The sequence below is a fragment of the Microtus oregoni genome, unplaced genomic scaffold, assembly GCF_018167655.1.
Source record: "Microtus oregoni isolate MIOR12 unplaced genomic scaffold, Mior012 000036F_ref0000092, whole genome shotgun sequence".
Lineage (NCBI taxonomy): Eukaryota > Metazoa > Chordata > Mammalia > Rodentia > Cricetidae > Microtus > Microtus oregoni.
In genome coordinates this window covers 518,334-541,862 of record NW_024543095.1, presented here as the reverse complement: position 1 = coordinate 541,862, position 23,529 = coordinate 518,334, and the positions used below count along the sequence as shown (strand labels likewise).

General features: G+C 49.9%; 2 protein-coding genes and 1 pseudogene across 2 annotated transcripts; 1 reads left to right on the top strand and 2 right to left on the bottom strand.

Annotated features, from left to right (window-relative positions):
* Positions 1-4,195: 4,195 nt before the first annotated feature.
* LOC121433079 (protein ABHD1) lies at positions 4,196-9,275 on the top strand. The gene is made up of 9 exons (XM_041631322.1): positions 4,196-4,377; positions 6,986-7,146; positions 7,451-7,633; positions 7,771-7,816; positions 7,994-8,106; positions 8,212-8,385; positions 8,525-8,573; positions 8,664-8,829; positions 8,935-9,275. The coding sequence occupies exons 1-9, from the start codon at positions 4,264-4,266 to the stop codon at positions 9,144-9,146; spliced, it is 1,218 nt and encodes a 405-aa protein (XP_041487256.1). The 5' UTR covers positions 4,196-4,263; the 3' UTR covers positions 9,147-9,275.
* On the bottom strand, positions 9,165-13,144 carry LOC121433078 (prolactin regulatory element-binding protein). The gene is made up of 9 exons (XM_041631321.1): positions 12,829-13,144; positions 12,083-12,272; positions 11,574-11,794; positions 11,172-11,252; positions 10,931-11,058; positions 10,572-10,745; positions 10,376-10,448; positions 10,042-10,201; positions 9,165-9,864 (listed from the first exon to the last, which is right to left on the bottom strand). Exons 1-9 carry the CDS (start codon positions 12,961-12,963, stop codon positions 9,770-9,772), a joined length of 1,257 nt encoding a protein of 418 aa, XP_041487255.1. The 5' UTR covers positions 12,964-13,144; the 3' UTR covers positions 9,165-9,769.
* Positions 13,145-14,703: 1,559 nt separating this feature from the next.
* LOC121432818 lies at positions 14,704-15,907 on the bottom strand (annotated as a pseudogene).
* Positions 15,908-23,529: the final 7,622 nt, after the last annotated feature.

Here is a 23,529-nt window from a genome sequence, read left to right as displayed (position 1 = left end):
GGGCGGTGTATCGGGAGAAACCATTGCCACAGGAGCAGCAGTTTGCCAATACAGACGGTGCAGCTCTTAAAGCTGTCAAAATGGAGTGTCGCCTGCTTTTATCCGAGCGGTGAGTCCTTCTACCTAAGCCCTGGGCTGCATCTCACCCACTGGTCCATGGACTTAGGTTTTTGAATAATCTTATGCCTCAGAATCTTCAGCCTCCTTCAATTCCATCAGAGCCTTCAGTCAGCAGCCATCACAGCCATAAGACAACCTTTCCTTCCTGTGAAAGGAAGGACCTTATCTTTCCTGTGGGGGGTGCTGTTGGGCAAGGTTGGCTTGGACCCCTGTCCACTGGTTTCCGCTGTGCTACTCCTCCCTGTCTGGTCAGTTGGTCTCAGTTCTCTGCATGCACTGGTGTTCCTTGGGATTCCCTTCTCACTCTCCAGTTTCTCATGTGTTCTTGTAACTTCCATCATTATCCGTGAGATGCAGGTGGAGTCTCTTTGTGCCCTAGCAGCCACTCCCAAATAACCACACTGAGACTTATTGATTACGAATGCCCAGTCGATAGCTCAGGCTTGTCACTAACTAGCTCTTACATTTTAAATGAACCCATATTTCTTAATTACGCTCTGCCACATGGTGATACCTTTTTTCAGTACGGCAAATTCATCTTGCATTCTTCCAAGTCTCCTTGTGACTTCCCAGACTCCACCCTTCTTCCCAGCATCCTCTGTGTCTAGGTATCTCGTCTATACCTCCTGCCTAGCTACCAGCCAGTCAGCTCTTTTATTAACCAATCAGAAGATGCTTTGGCAAAGACACAGCTTCACAGTGTACAAAAAGATTATTCCATAACAGTCAAGGGTTTGGCTGTGTTATCCAAATGCTCAACTGTTGAAGCTGTAACCACCAGAGCTTCCGGATTTTTATCATATTTGGAAATAATATAATGGCAGATGCGATTAACTTAGATGAAGTCATACTGGAGTATATATATTCCGTATGACTGGTGTTCATAGCTAAAAAGGAAATTTGAACACGTAACATACAGGAATAATGCAGCCATGGGCTGAAGTGTCTCCCAAAATTAACGTCTCGAGACTTACCCTTTGTTGTGGTGCTAAGTGGTGGGGACTTTTTAAAAAATTTTTTTTAATTAAAATTTATTGAGCTCCACATTTTTCTCTGCTCCCCTCAATGCCTCTTCTCTTCCCCCTTCAGCCATCCTCTAAGGTCCCCATGGACCCAATTTACTCAGGAGATCTTGTCTTTTTCTACTTTCTACTTCCCATGTAGATTAGATCCATGTAAGTCTCTCTTAGGGTCCTTTTTGTTGTCTAGGTTCTCTGGGATTGTGGATTGTAGGCTGGCTTTCTTTGATTCATGTTTAAAAACCATCTATGAGTGAGTACATGTGATAATTGTCTTTCTGTGTCTGGGTTACCTCACTCAAAATAATGTTTTCTAGCTCCATCCATTTTCCTGCAAATTTCAAGATATCGTTATTTGTTTCTGCTGTGTAGTACTCCATTGTGTAAATGTACCACATTATCCTTATCCATTCTTCAGTCGAGGGGCGTTTAGGTTGTTTCCAGGTTCTGGCTGTGACAAACAAAGCTGCTATGAACATCAGGTGGGGACTTTTGAAACATGATTAAGTCCAAAGGTAGATTAATGGCATTGTGGGAGAAGCTGCAGTGTTTATGCCTTTTGCTGTCTTGTCTTCCTGTTCTCGCCACCATGCTAGGACACATGAATGGCATCATTTATGAAGAACAGGTCATGACCAGACACTAAACCCTGTTAGCATCTGATCTTGGACTTGTCACACTCCAAAACTGTGAGCAACATATTTTTATTGCTTATAAATAGTCCAGCATAGGCCTGGAGAGATTACTGCTTCATGGTTAAGACAGCACAGTGTGTTCTTGCAGAGGACGCAGGCTTGGTTCCCAGCACCCGTGCCAAGTGGCTCACGACTGCCTGAAATTCCAGCTCGAATGCCCTCCTTTAACATCTTTGGGAACCTGTGCTCACCCCCCCCCCACACACACAAACACACATGGACAAACACAAAGTAAAAAATAAATCTTTAAAAGGTTTCCAGTCTGTAGTATTTTGTTATGGGATCGCCACGAGAAGATAGACACAGAGCAGACTGCCCATGGACTGAAGCTTACCAACCAGTCTTCAGGAGCGGTGGGAGACGCACACACAGATCCCCATGGAACCCACCCTGATGACATCTTGATCTTGTGTTCAGACTGGGGGCATGCATTTCTGCTAGAACATTCATTTTGCAGTGCTTTTTAAAATCAACTCAAACAATGAACCCATCATCTAAATGCTGATGAGCCGAGCATGGTGGTTTACCCTTGAAACCCAGGGTTTAGGCAGAGACAGGAGAATCGCTTCACGTTCAATCAAGGTCAGCAGTTCCTGAACCAGTCAGGGATACACAGTGAGACCCTGTCTCAAAAGCAAAATAAAAAAGACAAAAAGCCACCCCACTCCAACTAAATGGAAATGACTCCAAGATCTCTAACCGTAGCTTACAAGGGCCCAGTCCTCAGGAAGTGAACATCCTACTGATTTGTACCTGGGTCTGGGTTTGGTGGCTGGTGCTGGCACTGAAGGGGTCAATGCTTTTTAAAGAAAATGATCTTCAGTTACCTTGGAGACAAAAGACAAGACGAGTCATGCTCAGTCCCAAGGGGGGAAGCACCAATGTCCTTGGAGGAAAGGGCAGGCACAATCCAGTTTTTTTCTGAGGGAAGACAGGCAGGGGCAGGGCTAGGATTAACCAGTTCCAATAATTGGAGAGGCCTCTGGAGCACACAGGCTGTCCTTAGCTGCTTGGGGGAATGGGCTCTGGGTTTCAGGGGAAAGCTCCATAACCTGAGCTTGGCTTCTGAGTAATGGATGGATGCAGGTAGGAAGGCAGAGTCTAAGAAAATAGAACATACTCCTGCATTCTAACCCAACGCATGTGAATGCATTGTCTTCCTCTTCTATTCTTTTCCACCCTGGGGATAGACATGCCTGTATCTGAGAACCATCCTCAGCTCCACCACGCTAGAGTCCTGCCAACTCTGCCTTCTGTGCTGACAATCCTCATTCTTCTTCCTGCCCGGGTCCCAGTGTGGGCACCTATTTTCTGTGCTCCAGTGCCCCGAGGGCTCTTAACAGCACCCAGGTGGCCCGTTTGCTTCAGGGTTTCATCTAAAACACATCTCTCTGACCACTCTCAGTTCCTGAGTCCTTTGATGGGTTTCCTCTGCCCTCAGGAAGCTCTCAATACCTGGTCCCTTGATCACCCACGCGCTCAGCTACACTTTTCTTTTGGCTCCAGAGTTTTACTTCTGGAGCTAACACTCTTGCCTCCCACTCTGGGAAACTCTTACCCATTTTCCTGCCTTTCCCCATTGAAGTTTGGGCATCGTTCTTACCTGCTCCCACACAGTGGCGGGGAGTACTTCTTTTTCTAGTACCGTTTCCTGTCCTAAGAATTCAACATTTAAATCTCACAGAGAGATTTTGCATTACATACATTGATATATCCACGCTTTGGCTCTTCCCTAGACTGGGAGTGGTACAAATCGCGAATGATTCCAGTGGGAAGCCAAGGTTCTACAGCAGCACCTCCTATTCAAACAGGGACAGGATCCCCGGGTCGTTCATATTCAACGCCTGAAACAGAGTTGATGAGCAAATCATCTGTTGCACCCTTCCTATTGGCGGGGATCGTAAGAGACAACGTAGAGACACTCTACCAAGGGAGTAGAATATCACCACTGAGCGGCTGAAACCTGAGTCTGTAACAATTTGTTGGGCAGTGCTTGTGCCCGGTGTGTGAGGGTCACGGTGAATGACTGCGCTCTGTGAGTGAGCAGAATATTCTCACAGGACTGGCTGCGGAACCTTCCCAGGCTGCCTGATTCAGCTTTCACCTTCCAGGGAAGGCACGCACCAAGATGGCAGCTGCGGGGGCGCTGCTTACCCTGGGGCTCCAGTACTTTTCACCAGGAAGGAGGAAGGGAGGGATGTGGGCGACCGGGTCAGGGCCGCTAGGGTTTGTGAGGTTCGCCTGACAGCCAAACACCGCCCCTCGCCTGAGTACTGGCGGCGGGCGGGGCCCATGGAGGGTGGGACCTGCAGAGGTCTGCCAATGGCGTGCAAGAGGCGGGTCCACGGCAACCGCAAGCGGAAGAGTCAAAGTTCAGGAGCTAGAGCCCGCAGGGAGCTTGGGAATTGCAATACCCCTTCTTAACCAAGATGCTGAGTGCCTCCCTGAGCCCGCAGAACGCCACCTGGTCAGACACCGTCTCTCTGCTCTTGGCTCTTGGCATTCCTCTCTACTTGGGCTACTACTGGGCATGTGTGCCCCAGGTGGGTGAGGGCTGAGCTCTGGCCGCTGCGCTTGGGGTTCTAGAATGTATGGGGGTACTCTTCAGCCTGGGCTCCAGCCCTTTTTGAAAGCTTGGATAGTTGGCTCTCCTGCGCCCAGTGAATTTTGCTATTATGAACAGAGAGCCGGTTCTGCTCTTTAGATTCTCGGAATCTTCCCTGCTAGCTGGGTCTTTTAGGCACAGAAAGGGCGCACCCCCTGTACTGTTGACTGATAAAGGTGGGGGTGGAAGGTAGAGTGTCATAGATCTGTGCTTTCTGCTTTCCTTTTTTAGGTGGCCTAACATGCAGATTATGTTTGCTAGCTGCACAGAATAATGGAACGAATGCCTGTGTGGTTCTGGCACCAGTCCATCAGTTTGGCAAGGCCTCCTTTCCTTTGAGGACTGGCTGAGGTTTCTGCCAAGCTTAGGACAACTGGATAATTCTACCCCTACACACTTAGCCCTGTTTAAAGCTCTAGACACTTTGTGTATACCGTGCTGAGGAAGTCTTAGCAGGTTGTTTTTGATCAATTTGGATATTTCCTCAACTGAAATGTAGATAAAATGTATAATCTACATATCCAGGAAAGCTAACATTTTTGATCTCATTAAAATCTATCGAGGTAAATGAGTTTAACAAGAAACCTATCGATTCAACATCTTTAAATTAGTCCTGGCTCATGGGAAGGTTAAGACAGGAAGATCACTTGAACCTAAGAGTTTTGAGCCATCCTGGGCAACACAGCAAGGTCCTGTGCCCATACAGTGAGGCCAAGGGGCCTGTCTCAGAGAACAGAGAACTGTTGCGGCCACTGGTAAATGGAAGTAATGTAAATCAGAAGTAAAGAGGTGTTCCAGTGGTTAAGGGCACCTGGGTTCAGTTCCTGACACCTACATGGCACTTCTAGCTCACAATGGTCTATAACCCTCTCTGGCTTCCAGGGGCACCAGGCATATAGGTGATGCACAAATATTCATGTAGGCAAACACTCAACATGTTAAATAAATCTAAAATATAAATGGTAAAAAATAAAAATGTTTAAAAATCACAGGATTTTTCATTAGCACAATACTGGGAATGCAATGGAGCATTTAACAATTTTACCCACAATTTATTATTGTTGCTCTCATAGCTATTAATTCTGCTTTCCCCTTGTTTGCTCTTCCTTGGGGCAGACCAATTAACCTATGAGAGTCATGATTTCTTATCAAATAAGGTTGTGATTAGTCTGCATTATAGCAGTGACTTCATGGTTGCTATTCCAGGGTTAAGGACCAAGGTCCAAGTCACAGTATCAATTGGGCCTCTTCAGAGTATCATTTCCTTAGTCCTCTTGAGTAGCAGGACTGTGGATAAAACAGGATCTGATTAAGTTACTTAGAAAAGCCACTTATGGTTAAAAAAAAAATTACTTCCTCATTACTGGAGATTGAATGTAGAGCCTACCACTGAGCTGCTACACCTCAACCCTTCAATTCCAGTCTGTAGAGTCCCCCAATTTTGTTTGGCATACTCTTCTTAAGTCCGTAAGGCTAGGCCCTCCTTCTCATTTACTTCGTGGCTATGCAGAACCAAGCAGAGAGGCTGAGTCAGGGCTTCGTGCCCATTGACCTCATTTATCCCTATTATTCCATCTCTGTTCCCTTTCCCCTAGTTGGCATGAAAAAAGGAAATATTTGTTCACATTATGGATGCTTCCTCCTATACAGCACAGCCTAAGAACTGGGGCTCCACAAGACAGTATGAGGTACTCTTGTAAAAGCAGCCCTTCAGCACTGAGCACACACATTAGAGAAAGGCAGAAAGAATGTAGACAAGGGTGTGCTAAAAACACTGGGGCCTGGGAAGAGCCAGACTGACCAGAGGAAGCTTTGGGAGATGCATCTGGACAATTCAATGGTAATGCAAAAGATCACAGATTGCACGGCGTTGACATTTCTTTGCCTGGTCGAGAATCCCAACCAGCAGAGCATGCTGACACAAGCCCAGCACAGAGACAGGAGGATTATGATGAGTTCAAGGCCAGTGTGGGTATAGTACAACTTTGTCTCAAACCAGCCACCCTGGGCTAGGGCTGTCTCAGCCCTGAAGAGCATGTACTGCCCCTGCTGATCAGTTTGTGTCTAGCATCCATGTTGTGGTACTCAACTGCCTGTAACTCCAGCTCTTCTGGACCCCACAGGCAAGATCTGCACCTGTGTACATTACCCACAAACAGAGGCACATCATTAAAATAAAATCAAAACATAAAAAAAAGGCCCAGACTCCAACTAACCAACCAGAGGACCACAGCCCTTATTGTAGGGGATCACCTGAGCAGTTTATATTATCTGCTCTCCCACAAGTGAACTTGAGGGGACAGGCTGAGTGAGGAAGTCAGTACCCCTTCTGGGTCAGTGCTGGAGGTGATCCTTTATGACTGGGGTTCTTTGGCACTAAATGACTGTATTATTGATGGTGACCTGGCCATTCTAGTCTGAATTATGCTGTACCCTTCACTATGGCAAAGCCATGTCCTTAAGGCTGGACTCTGGGGAAGAAATCACTCATTCTCCCTTGTCTGGGACAAGAGAAAAATGAAGCCAACTGTGTTGTGTGATTACAGAGGCCTCGTCTGGTGGCTGGGCCTCAGTTTCTGGCCTTCCTGAAACAACACTGTCCAGTCACTGTGGAGACTTTCTACCCCACATTGTGGTGTTTTGAGGGACGGCTACAAACCATCTTTCGAGTCCTCCTGCAGTCTCAGCCTAAAGTCTCTTACCAGAGGTAAGGACAGTCAGAACACAGAGCTGCCAGTTTTAGGGGTATCGGTCCACCTCTTTAAATGAAGGCAATCTTTGCCCTAGAGTGTGGTGTGAACTGGGCAAACAGAAAGGCTCTTTACTTGGCACCTACACAAGCGTAATAGTTCATCTATCCATTTTATATGGGCAGCCTTATTGTTTTATATAAAGCATGCCTTCAAATAATACCCATGGCAACCTGCAGAGTTTGTGGGTGAGCCAGAGGGTAGACTTTGGAGTCCAATTCCTGATAGTATCGTTGTATACCCATCTCTCTTGAATCCCAGTGAAGTCCTCGAGACCGCCGATGGAGGCCAATTCCTTCTAGACTGGGCTGAGCAGCCTAAGAACAGTCACTACCCAGACCCCACCACCCAGCCCATAGTATTGCTGCTTCCAGGCATCAGTGGCAGTAGCCAGGAGCCATACATCTTACACCTAGTTGACCAAGCTTTGAAAGATGGCTACAGGTAAGGATGGGGTAGAGCTTGGGAAGGGGAAGTGGATCTGATCCTGATACAGTACTTTTGGCAGGGGCCTTTCTGCAGACAACCAAAAGGGAGGGTCTTCTTGGGAGGGCTTGGCTCACCTACCTGTGTTGCCCCAGGGCTGTTGTATTTAATAACCGTGGCTGCAGAGGGGAAGAGCTGCTGGTGAGTACTCTCCTTCTTGTGATGGCCCTGCACCTGCTCCCTTTAGAGATCACTGGCCCTAAGGCTTTGCCTACTTACCGTCCCCCCTACCCTTCGGCACTACCTCCTGAGTCCTCCCATTTGGCTGCCTTCTGGCAAGAGCCGCCCTCCCTAGCCGACGCCCCACTCTGCCCCCAGACTCACAGGGCTTACTGTGCCAGCCACACTGAAGACCTAGAAACAGCTGTGAAGCACATAAAGCGCCGCTACTCGCAAGCTCCGCTGCTGGCTGTGGGCATCTCCTTTGGAGGGTAATAGTTGACTGGATTTACTCCAGATCTTCAGTCTTTTCCTTTTCTTCTGCCCCAGTTAACTCACACCAACACTTTCCATGGCCTTTTCGTCCAATTTTACAGGATACTGGTGCTGAACTACCTGGCACGGACCAAGAAGGCTGGAGGCCTGTCAGCAGGACTGACAATATCTGCGTGCTGGGACTCCTTTCAAACTGTTGACTCTCTAGAGACCCCGCTCAACTCACTGCTCTTCAACCGGCCCCTCACTGCTGGACTCTGCCGGCTCATCGCCAGGTAGGACAGCAGACACACCCGGCTCTGCTAGTGCCTGGGTCAGTTCCACGTGGGGTCTTCTTGGTGAGGTAAGAAAACAGAAGCTGGGAGCTCTGAGAGGAGCAGGAGTCCAGACAAACCCTGATGTATTCTTTTCCAGAAACAGAAAGACAATTAGAAAGGTGCTGGATGTAGACTTTGCCATAAAGGTATTTTTCAACCATCCCTTACCCAGGGTCGGTCTCCTGTTGTCTCCTGTTTTCTAATATCATAGCCTATTCCATACCTCCACCATACAGGCCCGCACAATCCGCCAGCTGGATGAGCGTTACACGTCTGTGGCTTTTGGGTATAAAGACTGTGCAGCCTATTACCAAGCCTCAAGCCCAAGAACCAAGGTAGATGCCATTCATACCCCTGTTCTTTGCCTCAACGCAGCAGATGATCCCTTCTCCCCAGCCCATGGTGAGTGGCTTCAACATTGCGGACCTGATCCCAAGGCTAGTAAGCCACACATGTGGGTTCTCACTGCCAGGCAGCTTCCTGACCTCCTCTTTCACTCCCTCCCAGCCTTCCCTCTGCAGGCTGCTCAGAAGTCTCCCTACGTTGCACTGCTCATCACAGCTCGGGGTGGCCACATTGGCTTCCTGGAAGGGCTGCTTCCCCAGCAGCACTGCTACATGAACCGTGTCCTGCATCAGTATGCCCGAGCCGTCTTCCAGCACCCCGGGGAGCTGCCTGACCTTGGGGCACTCACTCCTTCTGAAGATGGAAAGAGCTGACAAGAGAGCTGTTTGGGGTCTCGGTGCAATCTTTCTTTGTTTATTAAATATCAACTCTTCCTGCCTAATGAGCTGAGGCTCACTTTCCCTTCCCTCAGGCCAGAGTAAACCATCCAGGAGCTTACTGTATCTGTGGCCTGGCTGGTTTGCTGCTACCCAACTGAGCCCATAGACCACTGCTACCTGAGTCTTCCTTTGCCTCTTCCTGCCCTAACAGCAAGTGCTAGCCCAGACTTTTTCTCAACAAAAGCCAAGGACCTCGTGTAATGGCTGTAAGGGGAGGAGGAGAAGCAGTTTCTGGAGGAAGGATGGCAATGCCTCCAGGCTCTTGGTCACCATCACATATTTCTAGAGAAGGAAGAGCAACTCTGGAGCCCTGGGAAGCAGAGGGAATGAGGCAGGTAGTGTGCCCTGGGCTTCAGACCACACTGTCCTAAATGGATCCACAGGTGATGAGTGCAGGGCTCCCAGGATCCAGAGTGATAATGGGGCCACAGGCAAGCTTTAGCTGAGGGACAAGCAGTACCCATCAGTCTCAGCAGAGGCAGCCTCAGCTGTGGACCGCAACAACTCTGCTCTGGGAGGTGGCAGTGTCCAAGCCCGATTCCCATTGGTCATGGAGGCTAAAGAAAACCTGGAAAGGCACTCTGGAGCAGCAGGATGGTCACAATGATAAGGCCGACACACATCAGGAGCAGAAGCCATACAGGAACACTCCCTGAGGGTGGGACAAGGGAAGAAGTGAGTGGGCAAGGGAGCCTCAGAGCTTAAGGCCAGAACCCTGAACCCCCTGCATTCAAGGAGGGGAAAGGGGTGGACAAAAACAGGGGTCAGTTTTTGCTATAACTAAAGATGAAGCAGTATCTCCGATACACATGACAGAACGTTCACTCACGCCGTGAGGGCAGCAGGTGCAGCTGGCAACGACTATCCACAGCCACAGAGAAAAGAGCAGTTTCATGGGATCCAAGGAGCTGTGGACCACAGCCCTTCTCAGGTAGAAAGGTGACATCTGTCACCACAATGCCATGGGCCTCCTTCACATAGTAGAGACGCTGTGGAAGGAGAAGACAAGCGAGGAAAGCCTAATTGGAGGCTCCTTTCTGGGAAACATGTTTCACAGCCCCAGCAGGCTTCCCCTATGAACTGGGCCAGACTCTTTCCTGTACACTCAGGGTAGAGTAAGCCTGTAGCCCTCCCAGAGGGTTGTGCCAACCTCTCCCCATTACCTGGAGAGAGAAAGCTATGTAGATGGCGACAGAGCCAGTGACCGTGCCTAGGCCTAGGAAGGTACCCGATTCACTGTAACATACAACAAAGCATTCGTTGTTCTGAAAGCGTGTGTGACACCCTCTCCCCTGACAGCGTCCTAGAGAGTGAGTCAGGACTCATTCCCCTTTCCAGCTGAGCAGCAGTCTCTCATACCTGACACTGAGGCAGGAGATGACTTCATGCCCACAGGGCCTGGTCCGGAGCGGCAGGAAGGTGGAACTGTCCCAGGCTGTGAGGTAGCAGGGTGCAGGCTGACGCAGGCGCTTGTGGGGGATCTGTACTGTGAAGAGCCGCAGCCCCCCGGGCTGATCTGGAACCTTCCCAAACCTGGAAGCCGGGCAAAAGGCTTTTTCAGTTGCTGCTAGCCCTAAGGTTTGTGCCTTCCTGTATCCTGGTCACATCTGAAACCACCTCCAACAAGGCTACAGTCATCCCCAGCCCCTCCTGATCTCTTTCTGCTTCACCAATACTGCTGAAGTGTGCCTCGTTTAGCCGCCCCGAGCTCTTCACACCTGCAGGCCTGGTAGCGGTATGGTGTGTTAGAAGAGGTGGTGGATCCATTCTCTTGCCACTGAAGCTGTGCCACTAGCTGATCCTTCTGCCACACGGAGGCCTTGAAGTCCCAGCCCACAGTAACCAACTGGGCAGGAGTAAACAGTGGAAAGATGGATAGTTAGGACATCTACTTACTAGGCAAGCAGCCTAAGAGCCTCCCCTCTTCTGCACCAGCACCCCACATTCCCACCTCCTTACCTTGCCATCAGGACCGAGAGCCAAATCTCCAATCTCCCCTTCATGTGCTTTGAAATCCAGAACTTTCTCCAGACTAGGTACCTACAGCCAAGCCAGTATCATGGTTCAGACCAGACACAGCAAGAACACTATGACCCCCATCTCTATTGTCCTAACGGCCACTCACAAGTTTCCCAGAACCGGGCGGTGGTGGCGCACGCCTTTAATCCCAGCACTTGGGAGGCAGAGGCAGGCGGATCTCTGTGAGTTCGAGGCCAGCCTGGTCTACAAGAGCTAGTGCCAGGACAGGCTCCAAAGCTACAGAGAAACCCTGTCTCGAAAAAAAAAAAGCAAAAAACAAGTTTCCCAGAAAGCGTGTTTGAATCCTCACAGTTCACGTCCTTTAAGCCCCTCGAACCATACCTTCCAGACACGAACATGGCCATCAGTCCCTCCGGTGGCAAGCAAGGTATTATCATGGTTGAAGCGTACCACTTTCTGCAGTGGTTCAGCGCTGAAGTCTGTCTGTACAGCCTCCAAATTCTTCACTCTGAGTTCAACCCCTTCATGCTGAACCTCCCCTCCTGACTTCTTCTCTGCTGGAGCTGCCCGCTTCCTTTGTCGAGGTCCCTGCTCCTTGGAGCCTGCAGCACACACATTTGCCAGGGTCCAGATTTCTTTGGGTTTTTGTTTTGTTTTGTCTTTGTTTTTAAGGCAGGGACTTGCTATGTAGCCCAGGCTAGCCTTAAATATCCTCTTAATAAATATCACTCCTAAGTACTGAGGCTGCACCACAACCTAGCTGAATCCAGGCTTCTGTACTAAGGACCAGTCCTTCTTTACTGACAGGGCAGAGAGCGCTACCATGACCCCACGTCTAATCTCTCTTCTTTAGAGACCAAGATTAGAAGGATTTTTCCAAAGCTCCTCACCTGACTTCTCCACTTTATTGCTCTTCACTTGATGGACCTGGAAACGCAGGAGCTGACAGCAGGCATCCTGCCCGGCAGCAAGGATGTCACCAGCCAGTGCCAAGTTCATAGTGGCCCGCGTCTCTGTGTCATGAGAGTGCAGCAAGGAGGCGCTCAGGCACCCATTGATCTGCTCCAGCTGCAGAAAGTGCTGGGAGGGAACCAAGGTGGGCAAAGTTCAGGCGAGCCCGGAAGTCACATCAGTCCTAGTCTTAGCCATTTAATCCTGGTCTCAGTTGTATTCCTTTGCTTCCCACACCTCTAGCTCACGGGTTTTGGGGTTTTTTTTGGTTTTGTTTTTGAAGCTTTATTTTCTTGCTGGAGCTCCCCAATTCAAACAGCAAACAGGGCTTAGATTACTAGGTCCAATTACAGGAAGAAAGGAATCCAGGCTCGAGCTACTTGAAGGCAGACAAGTCAATGTGCCTTCCTGGAAAAGGCCAGCCTAAGAGCTCCCGCGGCCCTGCGTGGGTGGGCAGCCCAGCTTTCACAGACCCGCACAGCTTTCCGTCTGTTTTTGGACGACTCAACAGTTCTTCTTAGGTGAAAGCAGCACCCAGGCGTCTACGCCGGGTTTTCCTGCTAGAAGCCGGCAAGGCCTAAAGCAGGGGTACAGTCCACCCCTGCATCCCGACCCCGCCCCCTGGCCACCCCGGAATCGCCCTCGGTCACGGCAAGACCAGTTCCCAGTAGCCTTGCGTTCTCACCACGCCATTCTTTATGCCGGTCTTGGCGGCGCCTCCTCCGCCCGCAGCGATGAGCAGCCCGGTCTTGGGGTCCACCCGGAGCGCGTACAACGGGAACGGGGCCCGGTAGAGCTCCAGACCCCGGCGCCGGCCCATCTCGCAAGCGCGTTCACTGTCAGCCCCGCGGAACCCACGACATGCCGTGCCCCTTCGACTGATGCCGAACTCGGTAACGCCGTCGCCGGGAAGACCGAGGACCCGGCTCACCAAGGCGGGCTCGCCACCACTCAAACCACCGCAGGTCTCCGATCTGCGCTCGCGCGGCTGTCTGACTGGGGCTCGCAGACGCGCAGTGCGCACGCGCCGCGCTCCGGGCCTCTCTCCGCGCAAGCGCAGTACGCCAATCCGCGTCAGCACCAGCGGTACGCGCTGCCACGGAACCCTGGCTTCGGATCCGGTTCCTATCCCGGAGTGACGGCGGATCTGCCATCTTTGTGTGGGGCTTGGGGCTGGACGAGATTACTGAAGATCAGTAAACATTAAATTAAAAAGTTACCGAATTGGGACGCTCTCCACTCCACTTCAGTAGAGGTAGATACACGGACTCGTAGAAGCGGGGACCTTTATAGCTTCGGAGAGGAAGGGATTTCTCCCAGGGCACAGCGAAGGCAGGGACCCCAAAACAAAGCTAGCTTCAAATCATATTCACTGCTTCCTAAATATGAAGAAATCACTCCCCACTTTGACGGCATCCTCCGCAGTTGATTGGGACCTTTCTCACGGCTTGACACCCAGTTCTGGAACAGAGAAGTTACGGGTGGCCGTTGCTCTCTGACAGGTGTTTTCTGTATTCTGTACCTGGTACCTCACCACTGCCAACACCCCACCCCCCACCTTTTGTTTCTTTTTCTCGAGCCAGGATTTGTCTGTGTAGCCCTGCCTGTCCTGGAACTCACTCTGTAGACTAGCTGGCCTAGAACTCACAGAGATCCGTGTGCCTCTGCCTCCTGTGTGCTGGGATTAAAGGCATGCACCACCACTGCGGGGCTACTGCTACCCCTTTTAAAGTTGTTCTCTCTCTTCTCTCTTTCTCCCCCTCCTTCCCTCCCTCCTTCCCTCCCCTCCCTCTCTCTCTCTCTCTCTCTCTCTCTCTCTCTCTCTCTCTCTCTCTCGCGTTTGTAGTGTGCCCACAGAAGCCAGAGGAGGGTGTTAGGTCTCCTGGAACTTGGGTTGCAGTTGTGAGCTGCCATATGGGTGCTGAGAATTGAACCTGAACTCGCAGGAGCAGCAGCTAGCGAACCACTCAGCCATCTCTCCAGTCCTGGAGCCTTCTGGTCTGTATATGGGATTTCTTTGTTTGCCTGTGAATGAGTTGTTCGCCATGTCTTTCCCAATGAGGAAAATGGGCTGCTGTGTGTCCACCCAGGCATGCCCTGAGAAATGGGCCCAGTGACCTCTTCTTTGATTCCAGTTATGTGTCCACAGACTAGAATTAAACCAGAAAAGGGCCTTGCAGAGGTCTCTAAGCAGCTCAGATACTGGGATGTGTGGCACTTTCTGTCCTTGACCTTCCTTTTCCCTCCAACCTTGTTGAGAGACCGTATCCTATAGCCCTGGAATCCACCCTGTGGGCACAGTAGGACACAGACACAAGTCTCAGGGTTAGACTTTATTGGATACAGTGAAGGCTGAATGGGACCTTGGGTGCTTCTGGTCTTCAACCAGGGGAGAGCAGACTCCACAAGGGGTTTCCAGGGTTCAGGGCAGGAGAACACACTTGGCCTCCAGCCAGCCAGCCCTTCAAGGTGTTGCTGTGGCTTCCTAAGGTCTGAGAAGTCCTGGTAGGGAGGGTGGGGTTTGGAGAGGGTGTTCCATAGGGTCTCCGCTGCTCTGGAATTAAGGTGGTAAATTTTGGAGAATAGATTCTGGAGACACCAATCTCTTTGGGGCTGTAGACAATCTGGGCCATAGGGAGGCAGTGACCCATCTTGGTGCCTGAGCTGGAGGCACGGAACATTGGCTGGATTTTAGTGATTGGAGGCCTGCAAACTTGAGGGGCCCGGCCTGGGAGAGTGTGTCCATAACTTGAGCTTCTGGGGTCTGGGTTGTAGGCGGTTGCCTCAGGACGACCTCTCCTTGAGGACTTGCTTCCTGCCGTTTTTTTGGTGGTAGCAAATGCAAGGCTTTGGCCTGGCCGCGAGACAAGTGGAGGCCGAAGCCAATACCTATGCGGAGAGGCCCAGACTCCTGGCCCTGAGCACAGGGCAGTAGTTGAGGGAAGGCAAGAAGCCTTGCCCCCATCTTGTACTTGGGGGTAGGGCAAGACCGGGTGTGGGGCTGGAGGCACTGTAGACAAATGGGATTCTCCACGACTGGGGACTGGCCGGGTGTGGATGTGCCAAGCCACATGCGCTGCAGAAGCAGTAGCTGGAGATCTGTTGCAATTCTGCGGCGCCCCACACGGACGGCTAGGGCTTGGGCGAGGGCCACTGGGTCCTTGAACTCTGCAGGGTCCACCTTGCTTGCCTTGCATCCCCCTGCCACCCCAAGGGACCTGGTGTTTTGGATTGAGGACACTGCCATGTTTGTTTGTTACTGGAAATCCCTCCAGAAGGGGGGCTGGAGCTGGGGGATGTGGCTGTGGAACTATGGATGCCCTGGAGGTGGGGAGGAGACTGGCAAGAGTGAGGAGAGGAATTTTGTACCTGGGAAAGAGAAGAGTGATGGGAAAGAGGAGGGGAGGCGCCCAGCTGGTAGTTGAGGGGAGGGGATGAGTGTCGTGAAGGAAGACAAGGGTAGTTCTGGTGAAAGAAAGTGGGGGAACTCAGGAGGGAGGAAGAGAATGGGAGGGAAACACAGTCAGAAATTGGGAAGAGTTGAAGTGAGGCCCAGGAGAGTGGGGCTGTGGCGGAGAAGAGAAGGAAAAATAGGCTGGCCTGTGAGATGGCAAAGGTAGGTGGGGAGGAGGGAGGGACTGAGGGGGGGAGAGAGATGCTAAGTTAGATGGAGGGGAGTCAGCAAACTGTGAGAGGACCTGAGGGGGACACCCTGGGGGTACTCTGTTCTGTAGCAGCACCTGGTCCTTGTTTTGAGGCAACATTGCCTTGAATCCAGGAAAAAAAGTGGGCGGGGCCACAAGACTAATTAGAGACCTTCCTGGTTGGTGACTGCCTTCTGCCACAGCAGTGTGGCCGCTGCCTAGTTTCACTGCAGATGTCAGCAGCAGGCCAAGGGAACACGAAGCCTCTTCTGCTTGTCTCTCGCGTGCTCAGTCCGGAGCCTGCATCTAAGCTTGGCTCTTCACTTTTTCTTAGCCATTCGCTAGAGATGTACGGAAATGGGGAATGAGAGTTGTCCCTTGGGAGCCGAGGGGCAACCCTAACTCGGTGGGTGGAACCGAGAAGACGACCCAGTCTGGAAGACCTGCAGAGAAAAAGACAGAGATCAGGATGTTGGAACGATCGGTCCACTTCTGGACTCTGCTCCAGGCACTCAGTTCCAGTGTGAACTTATCACAACCCTAGATGTGAGGTCTTCGGGTGTAGTTCAGCTGGTAGAGCCAGGGCTTGCCTAGCATGCATGAAGTCCTGGGGTTGATCTCCAAGAGCACATAAACATGGCATGCTGGCTAAAGCTTGTATCCCCAGCAGGGACACAAGGAGATCAAGACCAACCTGGGTTACAGGCATCTGTCTCAACATAACAGCAAAGACACTAGCTGTTTGTCACCTTTGAGGTCAGAAAACCTGGCAGATGCTCTAGAGAAGGGTAAAGCAGCGGAGCAGATCAGAAGGATGGAGGAAAGGATGGAGATGGGAAAGGATGGAGATAATAGGCAGTTTTACCAATGTGGATTCCTTCTGCTGTTTCCAAGACACTTCCTCAAAAAGGGAAGAGAAAGCAGAGTCACAAAACAGTCTCCTCTGCCTCCAGCCTCTGACCCCTACACAGACTCTTACCCTGAATTCCACTCCTAGTGGTGCCTCAAGGCCTCTGTCAGGCAGAGCTCTTCTGTGGTGCAGGGTTTTGTCCCTCTATCCCTGACACACAGATTTTGTAAGCATCCTGACTTCCTGGCATGCTGGCTCCCCTGGCCACTTGTCACCCTTCACAGTGGTGTCCCTCTCACTCAACCTGGCCTTGACAGAGGTGATTGCCAGACCCAGTGGCAGCAACAGTAGGGTCAGCAGGTAAATGGCTCCCAGAGACTGTAGCTTTGCCTAAGGGGCGGCATTGCTGCCCCCAGCTGGAGCTGAGGGGCTCATTCCCTGGAAGTGGCTTTCTCTGGTATCAAAAGCCTATGTCACAGAGGTCAGATAATGACATCATAGATTCTGTCCCCCCTCTCCCCCCATGCTCCAGATCTCTCTCTCTCTCTTTCTCTCTCCTCTCTTCTCCTCTCCTCCTCTCCTCTCTCTCTAAGACAGGGTTTCTTTGTGAAGCCTTGGCTATCCTAGAACTCGCTCTGTAGACCAGGCTGGCCTTAAACTCACAAAGATCCGTCTGTCTTTGCCTCCCAAGTGCTGGGATTAAAGGCATGCACCACCACTGCCTGGCTGGATCTTTCTCTCAGGGACCATGCAAAGGCTGTTTTGGTAAAATTGCCAAGTAGACAGAATTGTTGGAGGCACACCCACAAACCCAGCTCTGCCCCTTCTGCTCTGATCACTGCTCAGGTGGCTCAGCCTTCTAGCTTCCTCCTTGGCTTGCTTCCAGAGGAAAGTAGCTGCATTCCATACCCTTTTATCCTTGGAATATTACTATATGTTTTAATAGCTGTTTTTAAGATTTTGTTTACTTAGATGCATTTCTTTCTGTCTGTGTAAGTATGTATCATATATGTCCACGTGCTCACGAAGGCCTTGGAGAGGGTGTTGGACCCCTGGAGAGTTTAGACAGTTATGAGTTGCCTGATAATGGTACTGGGAACTGAATTCCAGTCCTCTGCAAGAGCAGCCAGTGTTCTTAACTGCTAAGCATCTTTTCAGCCCAATAGCTATTTTCTTTTTTATTATTTGTGTTAAATGGTTTGTTTATTTATTTGCTTATTTTATATTTTATGTGCATTGATATTTTGTCTACAGGTATGTCTGTGTGAGGGTGTCAGATTCCTTGGAACTGGAGTTACAGACAGGTGTGAGCTGCCACGTGGGTGCTGGGAATTGAACCTGGGTCCTCTGGAAGAGCAGCCAGTACTCCTGAGACATCTCTCCAGCCCTTGCTTTTATTAATTTAGTCATTGTATGTGCATGGGCACTCACATGACACAGCACATATGTGGCAGTCAAAGGACAAGTTGGGTTCCCTCCTTCCACCATGTAGGTCCTGGGAGCCAAACTCAAGGCATCAAGACTTGCAGCAAATGCATCTAACTGCTGAGCCATCTTGCCTGCCCCGATATTTTTTTATTGTCTCTCTCTCTCTCTCTCTCTCTCTCTCTCTCTCTCTCTCTCTTTTTGGTGCCCTGAAGCATTTTCACCCCAAATAATGCACCAGAATAAAATTAAGAATGAGTAAGAGGCATGGCTTATGTAAACTTGGGGAAAGGAAGGCTGGGCAGATGGTAAAGTGCTTGTGGTACAAGCACGAAGACCTGCACTGGGATCCCCAGCACCCACAGAAAAGCTGGGCGTGGAGACTCACAGTTCTGCGCCCCCAGCACCAGGGAGCAGAGACAGGTGGATTCTGGAGGCTTACTGGCCAGCCACCCAAGCTGAAACGGTGAACTCCAGGTTTAGTAAGAAACTTAATAAGGTGGATTGCAGTGGAAGCAAACACCTGACACTGACCTCTGACCTCTGTACCCGCACAAGGGCAACACACCCACTCAATACTTCTTCCCCAGACACACGCACACAATGGGGGAAGGACACTTATAAAAGGGTATGTAGTAGAAATGACAATCTAGTAAAAAACTTCAGTCATATTGGTTTTAAGAAGGAATATAGAGGTTGAGGCCTCATCACCAGGACTGACTTGAATTTTAGCACAAAGACCCACAAAATGCCAGATAAACTGGGCTATTAGGTTACCCTACTATTTGAGTCTTTTTGGAAAGTGTCTATGTCCTAGGGATACGAGGACCAGAATTTGAAGATTGTTCATATTATAATATTTGCTGTCTTTTGCTAGTCATAATGAGCCCTAGTCAATCACACATGCATCTATGCTACCGTGATATCTCTCGGTAGACCCAGTCACCATAACAATGGAAACTTGTAGTCAGAAGAACAAACCAGGTGATTAGAAGGATGCAAATTTCAACCCTATTTACTGACCTTGAAGGAGGAGAGAGGAAGTTGATACTGAATTAAGTCACCAGTGGCCAATAGTGTAATCACTGTGCTCATATGATGAACTCTTCATTTAAAATAAAAACCACCCTAAATAATAGGGTTCAGTGACCTTCTGGGTTGGTGATCTCATGGAGGTGCTAGGTGGATGGTGTGCCCAGAGAGGGCAAGGAAGCTCTGCACCCCTCACCCTTCACCCTCTACATTCCCTTGTCCTCGGCATCTCTTCCCCTTGGCTATTCCTGAGTTCCAGCTTTTATGACAACAGAGAAAGGCTAGGAAAGGTGTGAGCTTGCATTCTGCGAGCCGCTCTAGTGATTATCAGACAGAGGAAGTCATGGGAATGTCTGACTCACAGGTGACCCAGGACTCAAAACTATAATCTGACAATGCTTTGGGGTCTGTCCCTTTGAGCTGTGGGATCCCATGTGAACATCTCTGAGTGTATAGTGCTAGAATTTCCTTGAATTGTTGAACACCTGGTGGGTGTCTGGAGAATTTGGAGGAGCCGTGACAGAAAATACCCTACGTTTGGCTTCAGAAACATCAGAAGAAGCAGCATTTCTCGCTGTGAGAATGAAGAATGACTAGGGAAACTACAGTTCACACTGACCCCGCTTCTTTTATTTTGTGTTAATTACTGTCAGTAAAATACTGTTAAGCATGCCAGGCGGTGGTGGCACATGCCTTTAATCCCAGCACTTGGGAGGCAGTCCAGGTGGATCTCTGTGAGTTTGTGGCCAGTCTGGCCTACAAAGTGAGTTCCAGGACTGTTACACAGAGAAACCCTGTCTTGGGGAAAAAAAATTGTTGATCAAGTGAAAGGAAGCCCTTAGGCTGTAGAAGGGTTCAGTGGTTAAGAGCACTGACTGACCCGGGTTCTATTCTCAGCACCCACATGGCAGCTCACAACTGTCTGTAATTCCAGTTCCAGGGGACTGATACCCATGGCAAATCATCAATGCACATAAAATAAATACAAGAAAAGAGAAGTCCTCTAAGCCTTTGTCATCCAGGTTGTAATGCAGTTGTTTCGGTTTGCTGGTTGTTTCCTGTTGTAGATATTATCTGCCACATACTCTTCCCACCCAAATTCCTCCAGCTCCAGGCTTAAGAACACCATGTTCTATTTCTTTTAAACATTCTACTCTGAAACCTACAAATAGCGAGGAGGATGGGTGAACAAGCTAATTGTAGCTGGCCAAGAGAGTTTGACCCTGTCGCCTTTCCTTCCCTTTTATATCTTGTTTTTATGTGTGAGAGGGAGAGTGAGGCACTCACGGGATGCGGCGCGCGCGCGTGTGTGTGTGTGTGTGTGTGTGTGTGTGTGTGTGGTCAAAAGACAGCTGTCAGGAGTGGGTAACCACTTCCTCCCTTCCCCTCACAAAGCTCCTGTGAATTTGTTTCTGAGCCCAATCAGCTTACTCCTGTAAAGCAGATAAACACCAACGCAGGTTCTTCTTTTGTTTTTGTTTGTTTGTTTTTGTTTTTCGAGACAGGGTTTCTCTGTGTAACAGTCCTGGAACTCACTTTGTAGACTAGATTGGCCCGAACTCAGAGATCCGCCTACCTCTGCCTCCCAAGTGTTGGGATTAAAGGTGTGCGCCACCACCGCCTGGCAGAAGAAGACCTTTTTAACCTAGCCCTTAAGAACAAAGGTTAAGAGAAAGAGAGGCACTCCGGAGAAAGCCACAGCCAAGAGCGTGTGGACATCTCAAAGAGAAATCACCTTAAAGCCTTTGTCGTTGTTTGTACCAGGGTCTCGTGCAGATCAAGCTGGCCTTGAACTCCTAAGGTGGCTGAAGCTGTCCTTGAACTTTAGATCCTCCAGCCCCCTGTCCTGACAGCTGAGGTTACAGGAATACACCACAGCTCCCCATCTGTGACGTGCTGGAGACCAATCCCAGGGCTCCACGTGTTTTAGGCAAGCATCCTACCCACTAAGCTATGTCCCGAGCTCGGCATTCTTCCTTGTGTAAGGACAGAACCCCATGACCTAACCAGCACCCACACATACTACCGTGTAATACTGTTGTGCTGGAGATTAAGGTTCATAAACTTTGGGGGATGAATTCAGTCCACGGTGGTGGTGGGGTCTGAACTGTCCCATTTCAGCATTAGAAATGTGCACTTGGCCATCCCAATCAAACAACCCATCGATGAGAATAGAATATCCAAATTGTACCAGACACAGAGGGCAACGTGTCTGACAGGTTTTGTCTTCACCTTCTCAGAGAGTCAGTCCCATGCAGATGGGACAGCGCGACAGCTGTCTGACTTTCAGAGAACTATCACGGGGGCTCGTCACACCCAGCTGAAGCGGAACCCAGAAGTAAACTTGCTTTCACTCCCTGGAAGCCACAGTGGAAGCCACGAAGCCCAGCGTTCAGGAGCTGGACCAGTACCAACCTGGTAGAAGCATGATTGAGGCGTGGGGAATAGCGTCTCATCCCATGTTCTTGCCTGGCTGCTGCCGGTATGAAACCACCTGAGAGCGTCATGACAGAGTCTTCCCTGCTGTGTCCATCTCCTGGAGAGTAGGCTGAAGGACAGGACTGAGACCAAGTTGTCACAGAGAACATTCTCCAAGAGCCTGCCCCATGGCTGCTGCTACCTCGGCAGAGAGAACCAAGTCCAGCATGGCCTGAGCTACCTACCCCCTTAGAGGATGTTCAACATGTAAAGCCCTTCAAGACCAGCTCTCCAAGAGTCCTGGTGCCTTCTCTGCTGGCTGCGGGAACATTTGTACAAAATATTGGGGTGCTAGAAATGGCTCCTGCTCTTGCTAGCATGGGACCCACAACTCTGTCCATTGGTTCCACCCCGCTCTTAGTCACTGCATCTTTGTAGATGCTGTATCCCTGTATTCTTTTCTTTGACTTTCCATCCTTCCTTGCTCTTTGTTTCTTTTTCTTCTCCTCCTCCTTCTTTTTTGTGGGGAAGAAACTCCTAGGCTGTCCTGAAACACACTGTATAGACCACGTTAGCACCAAAATTGAGGCAATCTTCTGCTTGCTCTTTCGGTTTGCCTGCCTTCCTTCTTTCATTTCTTCAAATAGAGCCTCACACTCTATAGCCCAGGCTGGCCTAAAGTTGAGGTGATCCTGTCTTAGCCTCCCAAGTGCCCCCTGTCTCTGTCTCTCTGTCTCTGCCTGTCTCTTTGTCTGTCTCTGCCTGCCTGACTGTGTCTCTGTTTTTCTCTCTCTCTTTGTGTGTGTTCATGTGTGTGTATTCTCTCTATACGTGTGTGTATGTGTGTTTTCTCTCTGTGTGTATTCTCTCTGTTTCTCTCTCTGTGTGTGTTCTCTCTCTCTGTGTTCTCTGTGTGTGTGTTGTCTCTCTGTGTGCATATGTAATTTCTCTCTCTCTCTGAGTGTTCTGTGTGTGTTCTCTCTCTATGTGTGTATATGTGATTTCTCTCTGTGTGTGTTCTCTCTCTCTCTATTGTATGTGTGCCCGCACGCTCTGTGTGTTCTCTCTCTATGTGTGTATATGTGATCTCTCTCTCTCTGTTGTGCGCGTGCCCACACACACTCTGTGTGTGTGTGTTCTGTGTGTATTCTCTGTGTGTGTATATGTGATTTCTCTCTCTCTCTCTCTGAGTGTTCTCTCTCTCTGTTGTATGCATGCCCGCACGCTCTGTGTGTGTGTGTGTGTGTGTATATATGTGATTTCTCTCTCTCTTTCTGTGAGTGTTCTCTCTCTCTGTTGGATGCGTGCCCGCAAGCTCTCTCTGTGTGTTTGTGTATATGTGATTTCTCTCTCTCTCTCTCTCTCTCTCTCTCTCTCTCTCTCTCTGTTGGATGCGTGCCCACACGCTCTCTCTGTGTGTTTGTGTATATACTGGGATCATACTCAAGGCCTCATGTCCTCTAAACAAACACTGTCACACTGCGCATCTCTTTAGCCTGTGACACTACTTTTCTTCTTTTTAAATTGATTTTATTGAGCTCTACATTTTTCTCTGCTCCTCTCCCTTTTTCTCCCCTCCCCTTCAACCCTCTCCCATGGTCCCGACACTCCCAATTTACTCAGGAGATCTTGTCTTTTTCTACTTCCCATGTAGATTAGATTCATGTAAGTCTCTCTTAGGGTCCTCATTGCTGTCTAGGTTCTCTGGGATTGGCAGAGCCAGGGCGAGAGCCCTCTCCTTCCCTGCTGGGTGACTTCCTGCAGAGAGAAAGAACTCCTGTGTGCGCAGTGCTCTTGTGGCATCTCTGTAAATCTCACCTCAGCTCTGGTCGGATTCAACTTCTAAAGGGTCCCGGATGGATGCTTCTGGAAAAGGCCTCTCTGAGAAAAAGAAGATGGCACTGGAATCTAAGAGCTGGAATCCCTTCATCCCACGGGCATCTCTAGCCTCACTACTTCCAAGATTTTACATTGTTCTGTAATCCCAGCAGCACCTGGGAAACTGAGGCAGGAGGAC